Source organism: Heterocephalus glaber, unplaced genomic scaffold (genome assembly GCF_053883595.1).
Source record: "Heterocephalus glaber isolate CG9 unplaced genomic scaffold, H.glaber_assembly_v1.0 deba00001569, whole genome shotgun sequence".
Classification (NCBI taxonomy): Eukaryota; Metazoa; Chordata; class Mammalia; order Rodentia; family Bathyergidae; genus Heterocephalus; species Heterocephalus glaber.
Window position 1 is genome coordinate 1,744,116 of NW_028258354.1, and position 15,170 is coordinate 1,759,285.

The 15,170-nt window shown below is 41.2% G+C and overlaps 2 protein-coding genes across 5 annotated transcripts in view; one reads left to right on the top strand and one right to left on the bottom strand.

Moving 5' to 3' along the window:
* Positions 1-11,726, bottom strand: part of Sarnp (SAP domain containing ribonucleoprotein) — a 59,211-nt gene extending 47,485 nt beyond the window's left edge. For both annotated transcript variants that reach the window (XR_002388270.2, XM_004861397.4), the window contains exon 1: positions 11,581-11,726. Coding sequence is in view for 1 of the 2 variants with exons in the window: in XM_004861397.4 (XP_004861454.2) it covers positions 11,581-11,616 (36 nt within the window). In the remaining variant the exon portion in view is untranslated. The remainder of the gene's footprint in view (positions 1-11,580) is intronic.
* Positions 11,727-11,900: 174 nt separating this feature from the next.
* On the top strand, positions 11,901-14,814 carry Ormdl2 (ORMDL sphingolipid biosynthesis regulator 2). Of its 3 annotated transcripts, none has more exons than XM_004861371.3 (4): positions 11,901-12,006; positions 13,019-13,193; positions 13,342-13,493; positions 14,321-14,814. In XM_004861371.3, the coding sequence occupies exons 2-4, from the start codon at positions 13,020-13,022 to the stop codon at positions 14,454-14,456; spliced, it is 462 nt and encodes a 153-aa protein (XP_004861428.1). In that variant the 5' UTR covers positions 11,901-12,006; position 13,019; the 3' UTR covers positions 14,457-14,814. The 3 variants fall into 3 exon arrangements, with proteins under 3 accessions (XP_004861428.1, XP_087048251.1, XP_021097081.1); XM_087192125.1 differs by having other exon boundaries at positions 11,959-12,006; positions 12,939-13,193; XM_021241422.2 differs by lacking the exon at positions 11,901-12,006 and having other exon boundaries at positions 12,855-13,193.
* The last annotated feature ends 356 nt before the right edge of the window (positions 14,815-15,170 follow it).

The window sequence follows — 15,170 nt, forward strand, 5'->3', positions numbered from 1 at the left end:
AAAGTTTGGGGATGCAGCTTAGTGCAAAGGCCTTGTATTCAATGCCCAGTACTTGAAATAATAAATAAGTAATAAAAGTTAAAAAAAAAAAGTAATAAAAGTTTAAATAATTTTTAGAAGTCCTGGAAATGTAGCCCATTGCAATCATCCTGAGTAGTTCAAACCCCAGCACACACACACACACACACACACACACACACACACTGATTAAAAACTTTAACTGAACAAAAACTGAATGACAGAGTTCTAGTTTTTTAGTTTAACAGTCAAAGGACAAAGACCTCAGGGTTTTAAGCAAAAAAGGCTTAACAGTATGATTTGCTACCTAAACAATTCTAAATTAGAGATAACTGAAATATAGACTCCTTAATAAATGGCTTTACTAGGATCTATATATTCTTCTTTTATGAAGCACAAAACATCCATCCAAGAACAAAAAGGAAAACGAAGCTCCAGAAGTCTTCTTACAGGGAGATCGGCAAACAAACAGATGCTTGGTCTGGAAGATGACTTTCACAGTTTCCAAATACAGACCTAAGACCAATCAGTAGAAGTTAGAAAGCAACTTCCTATAAAAGAAAAAAGATGCACTATGGGGACTTGAAACAAGAGGATCCCAAGTTTGAGGCCAGCCTGGGCAACTCAGCTAGATCCTGTCTCAAAACTAAAAATAAAAGTAAAAAGGTATGGGGATGTAGCTCAGTGTGAAAGTCCTGAGTTCAATCCCCAGTACCAAAAAAAAGAACTTCACAACTACTTAGTATGCTCTGCATCTCTACAAGGTTTTCAGTAAGGGAGAATCTAGAAATGGAGAGGAGTTCTTGTTTGTTTCTTTTAAATATTACAATGACTGGTTGGGGAAATAAAGTATGTAGTGAGTGGGGAAGGCAGGCAGGCAGGGATCCTATGCAAAGAACTATCCAACAAACCAGTAGCACCCCTCCTTTTGAGAAATATGAAAGGTAATCAACCATAATTTTAAAAATTGGACAAACATGGTAGAGCACCTGTAATCCCAGCACTTTGGGAGGCTCACAATTTTGAACCCATTCTGGGCAATTTAGCAAGACACTGTCTCAAAAAAGTAAAAAAGGGCTGGAGATATAGCTCAGTATAAAGGCCCTGGTTTCAACCCTCAGTACCACAAGAAAAACAAAAACAAAAACAAAAAGCTTTTGGGCTGGGTGCTCAGTGGTTCTGGCACCTGCCGCACAAGAGCAAAGTCCGGAGTTTGATCCCCGGTACCAAACACACACACACACACACACACACACACACACAAAAGCTTTTGTTTATAAAAAATGATTGCAGTGACTGCCAAGTGTAACAGTAAGAACATGGCCAGACTTAGGTTCAAACTGGAGCTTTATCAGTTACAGCTATGTAACCTTAGGTGAGTAACAAACTTTTCCGTGACTCAGTTTCCTTTCCTGTAAAATGGAAATAATAACAGTACCTATCTCAACAGTGTTACTATGAAGACTTAAATCAGTAAATATGTACAAAACATTTAGAATAGTGCTTGGCAACTAGTAACTGTCAGACACTGGGTAAGGGATTAGAAGAGCAGAAACAAAAATCACCAGTCCTCAGATTTCTGTATTTCACTCAGTTTTTTAAAGATTGATAGTGCTGCTTTTTATAATATTTCACTCAAGTCATCAAAGTTTTGTAAAAATAATTTATGAGTAAATAAGTATCAATTATTAGAAAAATGAGCATACCTTTGGATGTACCAGTGATGTTACACTGCTAGAACTCTCTAAAAGCTTTCTTTTAATTTTTGTACTCATCACTGAACAGTAATAGCCAGTTTATGACCAGCACTAGCCTGTGGCTCATACCTGTATAATTCTCCAAATCTACAATGTGGACTGTAAGTTATTTAGCTATTGATTGATTGGGGGTTTTTTTGGGGGGGGGTACGGAAATTGAACTCAAGACCTTGTTGGGCCGGGGATTTAGCTCAGTGGTTTCGCTGCCTGCTGCGCAAGTGCAAGGACCCGAGTTCGATCCCTGGTACCCCCCCCCAAAAAAAAGACCTTGTGCTTGCCAGGCAGGTGCGTGATTTTGGGGGGTTTTTTGTTTTTAATTTTGTTTTGGTTTTTTTGGTACCAGTGATCGAACTTGGGTCCTTGTGCTTGCAAGGCAGGCAGCGGAACCAATGAGATAAATCCCCAGCCCAAAGAGTTATTTTTGTGTGGTTTTGTGCTTCTTTTTGTTTTTTTGTTTTGGGATGGAACTCGGGTCCTTGAGCATTCAAGGCAGGTGGTGCAACCACTGAGCTAAATCAACGGCCATTTTTGCTTGTTTGTTTGTTTGTTTTTGAGACAGGATCTAGCCCAGGCTGGCCTTGAATTTGCCATCCTCCTGCCTCAGCTTCCCAAGTGCTGGGATTACAGTTGTCTGTCACCATGCAAGGCTCTAAATAATCTTTAACCATGTCTGTTTCTTAAGAATCTTGATCAATCACTTTAGTTGTTTTGTTTTGTTTTGTTGGTACAAGGCATTGAACCCTGGACCTTCTCAACTGAGCTACATCCTCAACACTTTTAAAAAATATTTTTTATTTTGAGAAAGGAACTCACTAAGTCACCCAGGCAGGGGCTAAACCTATAATCCTCCTGCCTCAACCTCCCAGAGTGCCGGGATTACAGGTGTGTCCCACCATGCCCAGTTTATAACTGGTTTTCACTGGTATAGAGAACATTCATCATTGCTGATCTTGCTATTGCCACTCATCATTATAGTCTCAGCCCCAGTGGCTCACTATGTTCCTCTTAACCTTCATGTCCCCACTTGGTCAAAAGGGAATGGTACACATGGTTTTTACTTAATGTTGTATTACTTCCTTTATTACATTGTGGGTTCTTATATATTTGGACATTATTTTTTTTTTTTGGACTTTTTTTTTGGTACTGGGGATCGAACTCAGGACCTTGTGCTTGCAAGGCAGGCAAGGTGCCGCTGAGCTAAATCCCCAGCCCTTGGACATTATATTAAAAGGCAGATTGTAAAAATGCAAAATAGTTTAAAACAATTATTTCACACATATTATGAGTATACCTACCCAAGTAAAACTAAAATCTTTAAAAACTTCAAGTAAAACTAATAACTCACCTCATTTTACATGAATTTTTAAAAAAATATTTTATGGTGGTAGGCGTTGAGACAAGGACTCACTACGTAGTTCAGGCTGGCCTTGAACTCATAGGAATCCTCCTGCCTCAGCCTCTTGAGTGCTGGGATTTCAGGTGTGCGTCACCATCCCCAATGACTTAAAATATTTTAACAGTAAGATATAGTATACTGAGTGAATTATATGGTAAATGAACTATATAGCAACAAGGCTATTTTTAAAAATAAATAAGAGGGGCAGGGATTTAGCTCAGTGGTTCCGCTGCCTGCCTCAAAAGCTCAAGGTCCCGAGTTCAATCCCTGGTACCAAAATAAATAAATAAATAAAATAGATAAATAATAAAAAAAAATAACAGAACATTGTACATAGAATATTAACATTTTAGTATATGTGCTGCTGAAGCAAGTACAGGATATTAAGGTTAATGTAAAAACCACCACAGCCAGGCATGGTGGTACATGCCTATCGTTCCAGCTATTCCGGACACTAAGATGAGAGGATGAAGTTGGAGGCCAGAATGACCAACATAGCAAGGGCACATCCAAAAAAAAAAAAAACTACACACATATCCCTGTATGATGTATGGTATATACACAAGATGCTTGGACAAGAAACAGGTTAACAGCAGTTGAATCTGGAAAAAGTAAGCTAGTTGGTGACAGTGCAGGAAATAAACCTATGAACTTGTGCATGAATTACATATTCAAAAATTATTTTTTAAAATGTTACTTATTTTTAAATCTTTTACTTTTTAATGATGAATTTCCATTCTACCTATTCAACTTACAAAGGATAAATCAATTGATCCTGTAATACATTTGATATTAAATATTCATTTCCTTGTGATTTTTTTTTCTTTTCTAATCACAAATTCTGTTGATATTTTTCCTAATCGTGAATTTTTTTTTTTTTTTTGGCACTGGGGATCGAACTCGGGTCCTTGTGCTTTTGAGGCAGGCGGCAGAACCACTGAGATCCCTGGCCCCCTAATCGTGAATTTTGATGAACACCTTTTACTAGAAATTTTTTTCATCAGCCAGGTACAGTGGCACACACCTGTAATCTTAGCTACTTGAGAGGCTGAGACAGGAGAATGGAAGTTCAATGGCAAGGCTGGGCAACTTAATGAGATCCCCTTTCAAAAATAAAAGAGTTAGAGGTGTGGATGGTGGTAGAACAAGTACCTATCCTGTGTGATATCCTGGAGGTGTTGGGTCTAATCCCCACACCACCTGAAAAAAAAGAATCTTAATCTTTTTTTTTTTTTTTTTGGTACCTGGGATTGAACTCAGGACCTTGCGCTTTGCTTTCAAGGCAGGCACCAGAGGAACTGAGCTAAATCCCCAGCCCAAGAATCTTAATCTTGAAATCCTTTTAACCTATTATCTCTCCATATAGTTTGTATATTCTTTGAGAGCAAAGAGACATGTCTCTCCTCTTCTGGCTCTTTACTAGCTCTTCTTCAAACCAATCCTGCAAATATTCATCAAGATTCCTTCTTTAACCCTTTCCTCATTCCACTTCTATCAAAGGTTGTCTCATCTCTGAATCCAATCATGGGCAAATCTTGTCAGCTCAACCTTCAAAATATGCCCAGAATCCAATCCCTCCTCACCATTGCAAATACTACTACTACAGTATTTCTCTCATACAGATTACCATAATGCCAAAATTCTTTGGTCACTAGAGTTATCAACAAAGTATCTTTTGAAATCTGTCAAAACATGTATTCTAACTTATTCTATTCAAAAAAAGTCATCTATTGGGTGCTAGGATGGAGCATGGAGCACAGAGCACAACCTAGCACCTGCACCTGAGTTTGATCCCCAGCACTGCAAAAAAAAAAAAAAAAAAGTCATCTGGTGGGTCTCATCTCATCTCATTAAGGGTATAACAGAGTCCCTAGGGTCACCTACAAGACCTTGAATGCACAATCTGCTAACCTCTCACCCCCATTACCACTATTACCACTGTTCACGCTGATAAACCAAACTGTCATGCTATTTTCTAACATTTTGCACAAGGCTTACTCTTTCACTTCCTTAAGTCTTTGCTTCTCAATGAAACCTTCTCTAGTTACCCTACTTAAAATTATAATATTCTTCCTACTGTACTCCTTATCCCCCTTTCCTATTTTTCTCTATCTTTAGTTGACATACTATAAATCTTGGTGGGGTTTTTTTGTTTTTGTTTTTTTGGTGCTGGAGATTGAACCTAGGACCTCAGGCACATACATCCTCTACCACCAGCCCCAATTTTTTTTTTTGAGACAGGGTCTCAGTATGCAGTTCCGGGTGGCCTTGAACTCACTATGTAGCCCAGGCTGGCCTCAAACTCATGGAGATCCTCCTGCCTCAATGTCCTGAGAGCTAGGATTATAGATATGTGCTACTACGCCCAGCCCAAATCTTATTTTATTGTGGCTCCCCTAGTGAAACATAAATTCAATAAGAGCAAGGATTTGTCTACTTTGTTTACTGCTGTAACCCATCAACTATGGTAACTGTTAGATGGCAAGTGCTATTATGTATATGTATGTCTGTATGCATGCAGTACTGAGATTAAACCCAGGGCCCTTGTACTGAGCTAGGTCCCCAGATTTTTTTTATTTTTAAATTTTTTTTTTTTTGGTACCGGGGATCGAACTCGGGCCCTTGTGCTTGCAAAGCAGGCGGCGGAACCACTGAGCTAAACCCCCGGCCCCTATTTTTAAATTTTGAGACAAGGTTTCACTAAATTGCTGAGCTGCCCATGTTGGTCTCCCAACTTGTGATCTTCCTGCCTCAGCCTCCCAGAGTGCTAGGACCACAGGTATGTGCCACCATGCCTGGCTCCTTTTTCACTTTTGCCGGTACCAGGAATGGAACACAGGACCTTGTGCTTGCCAGGGAGGCAAGGTACCATTGAGCTACATACCCGGCCCAGTCCTTTTTTACTTTTTGAGACAAGGTTTTGCTAAACTGCACAGGCTGGGCTCAAACCTGCAATCATCCTGCCTCAGACTCCTAATAACTGGAATTATAGGCGTGTGCCGCCACTACTGGATCCCATATTTAAAAAATAAATTCCAAACCTTCAGCATCTGCTCACAGTTCAAGTGAAAGTCCCATATTTCCAACTGACTATTAGACTTCTCCATGTTTATGTCCTAAAGGAACATAAGGGCCAAACTGAACTCTCTCCTGCACAAATCTGGCCACTGCTTTTCCTCCTTTCAACCCAGACTAGGGCCAGGGATTTAGCTCAGTGGTTCCGGCCCCTGTCTCCCTCGAAAGCGCAAAGTCCAGAGTTCGATCCCCAGTACCAAAAAAAAAAAAAAAAAAAAATCAACCTAGACTAAAGGTATCACTACCCAAACTTTGGAGTCATCTTTCACTCCTCCCACATCTAAGGAATCTATAAATACTTACCATATTTCAAATTTCTCATTTTAAAAGGCACTATCTTCCTTCATATCTTAACATGTTTATTCACTTAACAGTTATTGAGCACCTACTGTACGTGAACACTACCTTATATAAAAAAGTACAATCGTGAACAAAATAGTCCTTGTTCGATATACAGCTTGTAATCTAATGGGGGAACAAGACAAACAATAATCACATAGATCATGGTTTTGTTTTGTTTTTTTAGATAGGGTCTCACCATGTAGTTCCAGCTGCCCTTGAACTCACTGTGTAGCCCAGGTTGGCCTTGAACGTCCATCCTCCTGACTAAGCTTTCTGAGTGCTGGTACTACAAGTGCGTGCAACAATGCCTGGTCAATAGATAATGTTTAACTGATTTCTTTTGGGTACCAGGGATTGAACTCTAGACCTTGTGCTTGCAAGGCAGGCGCAGTACCTCTGAGCTAAATCCCCAGCCCTTAACTGACTTATTTTTAAAAGTACAATATGAAATCATATAGAAAATCAAGCCTGGTGTGGTGGCACATGCCTGTAATACCAGCACTCTGGAGGCTGAGGCAGGAGGATCGCCAGAAGTTTGAGGTCAGCCTGGGCTACACAGTGATGCGTTCAATGACAACTTATAGAAACCTTGTCTCAAAACAAAACAAACCAGGGCTGGGGATTTAGCTCAGTGGTTTCGCCGCGCAAGCGCAAAGACCCGAGTTCGATCCCCGAGTTCAATCCCCGGTACCAAAAAAAGAAACAAACCAAAAAAAAGGCCTGACCATGTGTATGGATTAGGGAAAAACAGGGAAACTTACCTTGTCTAAATTATGATTGACTGCTTATCTGAAGTGTGACTGTAGTTAATTACAAACATATTGGGGAAGGAAGAAAACAGGCGCACTGCAGCCAAACGAAAACCACAAATGCTACATGCCTGAAGTGTTGGGGTTCTGAGATAAGAAAAAGTAGTACACAGTAACTAAGAACAAGAACTTTGGGAACAGACATCTTGGATACATCACTTATTAGCTGTGTGACAAAGGGCAAGTTACCCAATTACTTACTATCTCTGGGATTCAGTTTCTTGTTTTGAAATAAGGATAGGGGTATTTACCTTATAGATTTAATATGAGTTAGATCAGTTAATACACACAAATCGCTTCAACCAGTGTTTGACACATAGTAAATGATACATATGTCAATAATTAACATAGCTATTGTGAAGAAATCTAGTAAAATAAGGCCACTGTTGTTGCAGTGAGAAATTAAGCTGGAAAGACTGGCAGTAAGAGTTTTTCCTGGGGGTAATGGTGCTCATCTATAATCCCAGCTATTTGAGAGGCTGAGGCAGGAGGACTGCCAAACTCCAGGGCAGCCCAGGCAATTTAGAAAGACTACGTCTCAAAATAAAAACTAAGAAGACAAGCATGCCTATCTACACCTATAATTCCAACATTCTGGGAGGCGGAGGCAGGAGGATCATAAATTCAAGCCCAGCCTGTACAATTTAACAATTCAGACCTTGTCTCAAAAAATTAAAAAAAGGGCTGGGGATGTAGCTCAGTTTAAAGGCCCTGGGTTCAATCCCCAGTACCAAAAGGCAACAACAAAAGCAAAACTAAAAAGGGCTGAGAATACAGCTCAGTGGTAGAGTGCCCCTGGGTTCGATCCCCAGTATGGGGAGGGGGCGTTGTTTAAGCAGGGAATACTACTATAATAAACATCCAAGTGGTGAAATCCCTTCCCCTTCACATTGCCAATAGAACACAAACTCGGGCCAGGGATTTAGCTCAGTGGCACCGTGCCTGCCTTTCAAGCTCAAGGTCCTGAGTTTGATCCCTGGTACCGAAAAAAAACCAAAAAAAAGTAGAACACAAACTCATCTTATCAGGCTCCTCCTCTCAAATTTCCAAAGACTCTGGTCCTACTTATAGACTCCAGTTTTTTTTTTTTTTTCAGTATACTGTACTTTTTTTTTCTTTTTTCAGTACTGGGGATGGAACTACTTATAACCTACATGAGAAGAACCAGAACTTTTTATACAATTTTAAAGGCCTTTTTCATTTTTGGTTTTTTTTTGGTACCGGGGATCGAACTCAGGACTGTGCGTCTTCGAGGCAGGCGCCAGAACCACTGAGCTAAATCCCCAGCCCCATTGAAGGCCTTTTTCAATATCACTCTAATTTACCTTTATAGTCACTAAGTTAACCTATTTTCCAAACTATCTTCAACACTAATTTATATATACTTCATATTTTATAGATATAAATGTCTGTGTTCTCAATACTCTGACAACACTACACCTTTCTGGTTCTCTCCTTACAGCAATTCCTTTTCTCATGTTTAGCTGGAAATCTAATACTGTTACAGTTCAAGGCATTTTCAACCAGTTTAGTCTCTTCCCAACTATATTAGAATGCCTGCATTGCTACAAAATCTTCAGAAATCTGCAGCTGATATGACTTTATACAACAATTCAAATATATATTTTTCCTTCCTACTTCAAAGCTTGTTTCTTTCCTCTAAAGTACAATGCTAAAGCCCCAAATTCCCTTTATAAAAAATGTAAAGATGGGCCCGGGGATTTAGCTCAGTGATGCCACTGCCTGCCTCGGAAGCGCAAGGTCCTGAGTTCAATCCCCGGTACCAAAAAAAAAAAAAAGGAAAGATTTTAAAGGTACAGCTTGTCATCCCAACTATTTGGGAGGCTGAGGCAGGAGGATTACAAATTCAAGGCCACCCTGGGCAACTTAGACCCTTTCTCAAAATAAAAAGAGCTGGGGGTGTAGTGCAGTGGCAGAGCACTTGCCCAGTATGTGTGAGGCCCTGTGTTCAATCCTTAGTATCAAAAAAAAATTTTTTTTTAAGGCAATAAAACCCTAAGTCAAACCAAAAGTCAGGATCACTCCATCAAGAGCACCACTATAACCAAACATTAAATGTCTAGAAGTCAGAATTTAAGGCACAGGTTATTTATTTATTTATTTATTTTTTGGTACCAGGGATTGAACTCGGGTCCTTGCGCTTGTGCAGCAGGTGGTGAAAACACTGAGCTAAATCCCCAGCCCTTAAGGCGTAGGTTCTTAACCAGAGGTCCATGGACTCCTCAGGGCTACAAGGTAGTTTTATGAATCCCCTCAAATTGCATGCAAAGTATGTGTACATGCCTTTTTCTGGGGAGAGGGTCCATACCTTTCATCAGAGTCTCAAAGATATCTGTGACCTCCAAAAGGTTAAATGCTCTAGAGAAAAAGCAAAGACAAGCAAATGTGATTAAAGAGTGAGTCCTCTTTAGGCCCTCAGGAATGTCTCATGTTCTTTGTAACACCTGAAATCAGGTCAGAGGATGTTATGTAAAAGTGACTTATCCAATCAAATGCAAATTTAATATAGACCTAATAAATACTGACTTGATAAAGTCCACAAACCAATACAAAAATCCATAAATGCAAGTTATAGGGCAGCTGGTGACTTACTCCAAGATTTCAAAAATGGGACAAAGAAAATAATAATCTTTTATTAATATTTTTTTATCTCATTCACCTAAAAACTCCTTTTCTGTGTATGTTTTATACACAGCAGTACAAAAGTACATAAATTGTACATATATATAAAAAGCTGCTCAATTTTTGTTAAATATTAGGCCACTCCTGTAATCTACATATTCTAGTACCAACAAGTTAATATAACTCTAGAATAATACAAAAACCAAAAACCCATTAGCACAGTTTAGAACCCATCAGTTAATATATTATCTTTCACGGAAAAACAAATTACTGTCCTCTAGTGATTAAAGATAGGAACTCTTCTTACAATTATTCCATCTATCTTCTCATTGTCGTTGTTGTTGTTGTTAAAGCTCATCATCCATTAACGTTTAAAAGATCAATTTTCAATTTCATCTAAATCACCCTGGTTTGTCCAAGGTTCCCTGGATAACATAACCAAAACATCCAATGGGAAAACTACTTGTGAAACCACAAAGAGACAACTAATCAAGACAGGCTCTTAATTTTTCCTAAAAGAAACTACTCTCCTTCCAGCAGAATAATAATCTAAGCCTAAGAAAGCTCCCAAGATTCCCAAAAGAAAAAATTTAAAACACAGGTAACTCCTGTGATTCAGGGATGCAGGGTCTATCCATGATACCAAACAGGACAGATAATCCAAACCTTGAAACTGTTTTTCCAAAATACTATAGCTATTTCTCTTTCGCTGGAGGTTGGGGGAGCATTGGCAGATAACCTCATAAGAGAATTAAAAAACCTTTAAAGCTTAAGTGTTTATATTTTTACAAATTCTTGCCGATCGTAGTGGCGCACGCCTGAAATCCCAGCACTCGGGAGGCAGAGGCAGGAAGATCGCCGTGAGTTCGAGGCTAGCCTGGGCTACATAGCGAGTGCAGGGCCAAAGCGAGACCCTGTCTCAAAAAAACAAAAACAAAACAAAACAAAACAAAACAAAAAAATTATTAAGGTTGCCTCAACTTCCGACTTCTATGAAGAAGCCTCTCTTCTGAGGCCTCTCCCTGCCTTCAAAATTCCCCCAGGGGGCGTAACCCTACCTAGAATAAGGGAATGAAAGCATTTTCTGGATCCTGTTTGGGACGTATTCAGATATAAAAAAGCAAAAATGCTATCATCTGCTAACAAGGGAATCTCAGCTTTAGACAATACACAAGAAAGCATTAATCATGGAAAGAAAGCTCCTGAGTCCGGCAAGAGCACGGAGGAGGGACCACTGACGTAACGTAGCTCTGACAAGAAATGAGAAAAGGCAGAAGGCGCTTGTACAGCCCGTTGGAGAAGAGTGACGGACAACATAATGGTGAGGCGAACCAAAATAATGGGTAAAGACAGAAAAAACAAACAAACGTGAGACGACATGGGAAATTAAGGAAAGCAGGCACAAAAGAACTACGGCGGAAGTCGGGAAACGAAGTGGAAAAGGCTGCAAGGAGAACACGTAGGAAAAAGGGGGCAAGCCACCCTATACAATTCAGTCCCCAAAGAAGCCCACCTCAGTCCTTCCCCCGCCTGAGAGTACCTTCAATTTATGAAGCTCCACCGTCTCCGCCGCCATCTTGTTACCCTGCCACTCCACCGGCCCCCACCCGCTTCCTCCGCCCCCAGAAGCTCCCGCCTAGACGTAGGCCCAGGTCTGACCAATCGTTGCTTGTCTTACTCCCACCCCAGTATCATCAGCTCTTCTCATTCGTCAAATGCCGGCGTCAGTCCCACGATTGAGCGACTTTTCCCAGCTCTCCCAGGAGGCGGGACTGAGAGGAGGGCGGGCTCTGCATGTTCCGAATGACAGAGCGACCAATTGTATCCACTTATTGCAGACCGCCAACCAATAAGTGAGAGCAGTGATGAACCAGCTCCTCCAATAGAAAGAGCGCACAGACCAGGGGGCGGATACTTCCTGGAGACCGAAGCGCCTCACCCCAACACCGGCTCTTGAGGCTGGCAGGTAGGGGCTGCCGATTACATCGGAAAGGGCTGTTGGGGGTAAATGGCGGGAGGCATAAAGGGGAGTGAGAAGGCAGCTAATTAAATACTGAGAAGAGTGCTGAAGGAACCCTGAAAGGAACTGAAGCGAAAGAGGGAAGCTGGGAGGGGCACTGGGCAGGATTAATATCAATGTTTAGGGAATTTTGAGGCGGGCGTCATCTCCTTTAGAGCTAGTATAATTTTAAAGAGACAATTTCACAAAACAGTCCCGCCCCCAAGCAGGGTTAGAGCTCTATTTCTTCAAGCACTGAGTTTGGATGACTTTCTTGTTCAATTCGGAAACCGTGGGCAAGTTCTTGCAGCGCCCCACGCTTAAAACAAGGAATGGGGTTGTTGGTTGCCGACATGCCAAGCGGGTGAGAGCTAGGGCAGACAAGCCCCAGAGAAAAGGGTGGGGACTAGAGGTAGTTTTACTCTCATCCCTTCTGATTGGTCTTGATTGACCCTGACTCTTCTGTAACTCTGGCCGTATGGAATCTCTTCCCGATTCATTCTTGACTTCTTCTCGAAAGTTAAGTGAGACACTGTTTACCCATTTCCTTAAGGTGGTACCCCAAGCCTAGGCTTTTTCCTTCATGTTAGTTAAAATGTAAGGATCTGAGTAAGAATGTCCCCAAAAGCAGGGAAGGCTCTTCTTGTATTTTAAACTTGTCTGGGTTTTTTGAGACAGGGCTTCATATTTACATAGTTCCGGCTGGCCCTGAACTCACTATCTAACGAAGGCTGGCCTCGAACTTTCAGTGATACTCCTGCCTTAGCCTCCTGAGTGCTGAGACTGTTGGCATGTGCCCCCATGCCCATCATCTTTTACATTTTTTCCAAAGTCTTCAGTGTTTCCTTTCTGGAAGTTCTTTCATTCCTGCTGGAGTTCAGAGGGTTTTGGCTTTTCAGGGAGATTAACTGGGGGAAACACACTCCAGCGGTTGAGAAGAAATTAAGTTGGATCCTGCCTCATCCCCTTATTGTGGTAGGATGAATGTGGGGGTGGCACACAGTGAAGTAAACCCCAACACGCGAGTGATGAATAGTCGGGGCATCTGGCTGGCCTACATCATCTTGGTAGGACTGCTACACGTGGTTCTACTCAGCATCCCCTTCCTCAGCATTCCTGTTGTCTGGACTCTGACCAATGTAATCCACAACTTGGTAAGTACTAACCCACACCCTTGTATCGACCTCAAGCTTTTCCCAACCAAAAACAAAATAAAATCACCAAATGTTTATGGATTTAGCATAATTCTTGGGCTGAAGGACTACTCTCTGCCCCTGACACTGTCCCTTTCCCTCTTCTCAGGCAATGTATGTCTTCCTACACACAGTGAAAGGAACACCCTTTGAAACCCCTGACCAAGGAAAGGCTCGGCTACTGACACACTGGGAGCAGATGGACTACGGGCTCCAGTTTACCTCTTCCCGAAAGTTCCTCAGCATCTCTCCTATTATACTGTGAGTCTGTGGTGGGTAGGGGAGATGCTAGGTTAGCAACAGTGCCAAGAACCAGGTAGAAAGGCCCATAGCAAACCTTTAAAAAAGCAGCCAGGCATGGTGGCGCACACCTGTAATCCCAGGACTTGGAAAGCTGAAGCAGGAGGATCACCTGGAGTTCAAGGCCAGCCTGAACTACATAATGAGACCCTAGGGCCAGGGATTTAGCTCAGTGGTTCCACCGCCTGCCTGGTAAGCGAAAAGACCCGAGTTTGATCCCTGGTACCAAAAAAAACCATAAAACAACTACATAGTGAGACCCTGTCTCGAAAAACAAAAGCGGTACTCAAAGTTAAGTTCCTTGGAAGATATTATAGTATACTAGTTCTGACCCTATAGAGAGCAGTGAAAAGTAGAAGATGGTAATCAAACACTCCTTGCTGCATCCTTGGTAATAGAGGAATGGAGAAGGGACTGAGAAAAGATAAAACAACTAAATCCAAGTGGCTTTACACTTCCAAAAGAAGTGAGTATATAAAGGTAGAACTGATAAATTAATCTTCAGAAACTGGAGAATGAAAGCAAAGAGGACTATGAACAGTCATACAGGCTAAAACAGCTTTAGCTGACATTTGTCATTAACAATTAAATACAGACTTGTTTATAATCTTCAGTTAAAGGTGCTGTCTGATTATCTCAACCCCAAAAAGCTGACAATATACCTGGAACATTCTCAGATATCTAAGAACTACATGCAGTAAAACTGATGGTTTAAAATAGATTGCTGGAAAGACCTGAATGTGTATAGGAAAGGCCAATCTCACTGGTCCTATTTTTCTCTCTCCCAGCTACCTCCTGGCCAGCTTCTACACCAAGTATGATGCTGCCCACTTCCTCGTCAACACTGCCTCACTGTTTAGTGTACTGCTGCCCAAGTTACCCCAATTCCATGGAGTTCGTCTCTTTGGCATCAACAAATATTGAGGGATAGGGCTAAGGAAAACTCCATAGGGATGAAGAAGGCACTGGAACAAAGGACCGAAAGAAATATCTTTCCCTTCTCCAAACTATCTTCTGTTTCGTGAAAGCCTGAAAACTACACCTTTCCCAAACTCAGGAAGAGAAGAGGTTGGAAAATGAGACCCTTGGGTCCAGCCCTGCTAAGAGGAAGATTTTTTGAGTCAGGAAAGGCAAATGAGGTTAAAAGCCAAAATACTCTATAACAAGAAGCCATATTTGGGCAATTTGGTGATTATTTCCCATATTTTTCACCTCTTCAATTTTCCTGCTCTGTTTTGCTGTGTATTTTTCTTATAATAAAGATAAAGATAATTTTTTTTCAGCTATGGCTGCAATTTGATCAGCAAGAAGGATAGAGAAGCCAGATGAGGTGGTACACACCTGTAATCCCAGCACTCTAGGAGGGTGAGGCAGTGGGACTACAAATTCAAGGATCCTTAGTGAGACCCTGTCTTAAAATTGAAAATGGCTAGAGATATATGTCAGTTAAAAGGCTCTGGATCCAATCCCCAGTGCTGGGGGAAAAGTAGGGAGATGTGCTCATAATGCTGGGGAAGAAAGATGGAATACTAGCTTACTGTTCAAAACTTCAAGCAATTTTTTATCCTTTGGCTCAGTAGTAGGTGCCCTTTACTTTCAGGAAACAGTAGGGAAGGATTATCAAGTGAGAATAAGGGC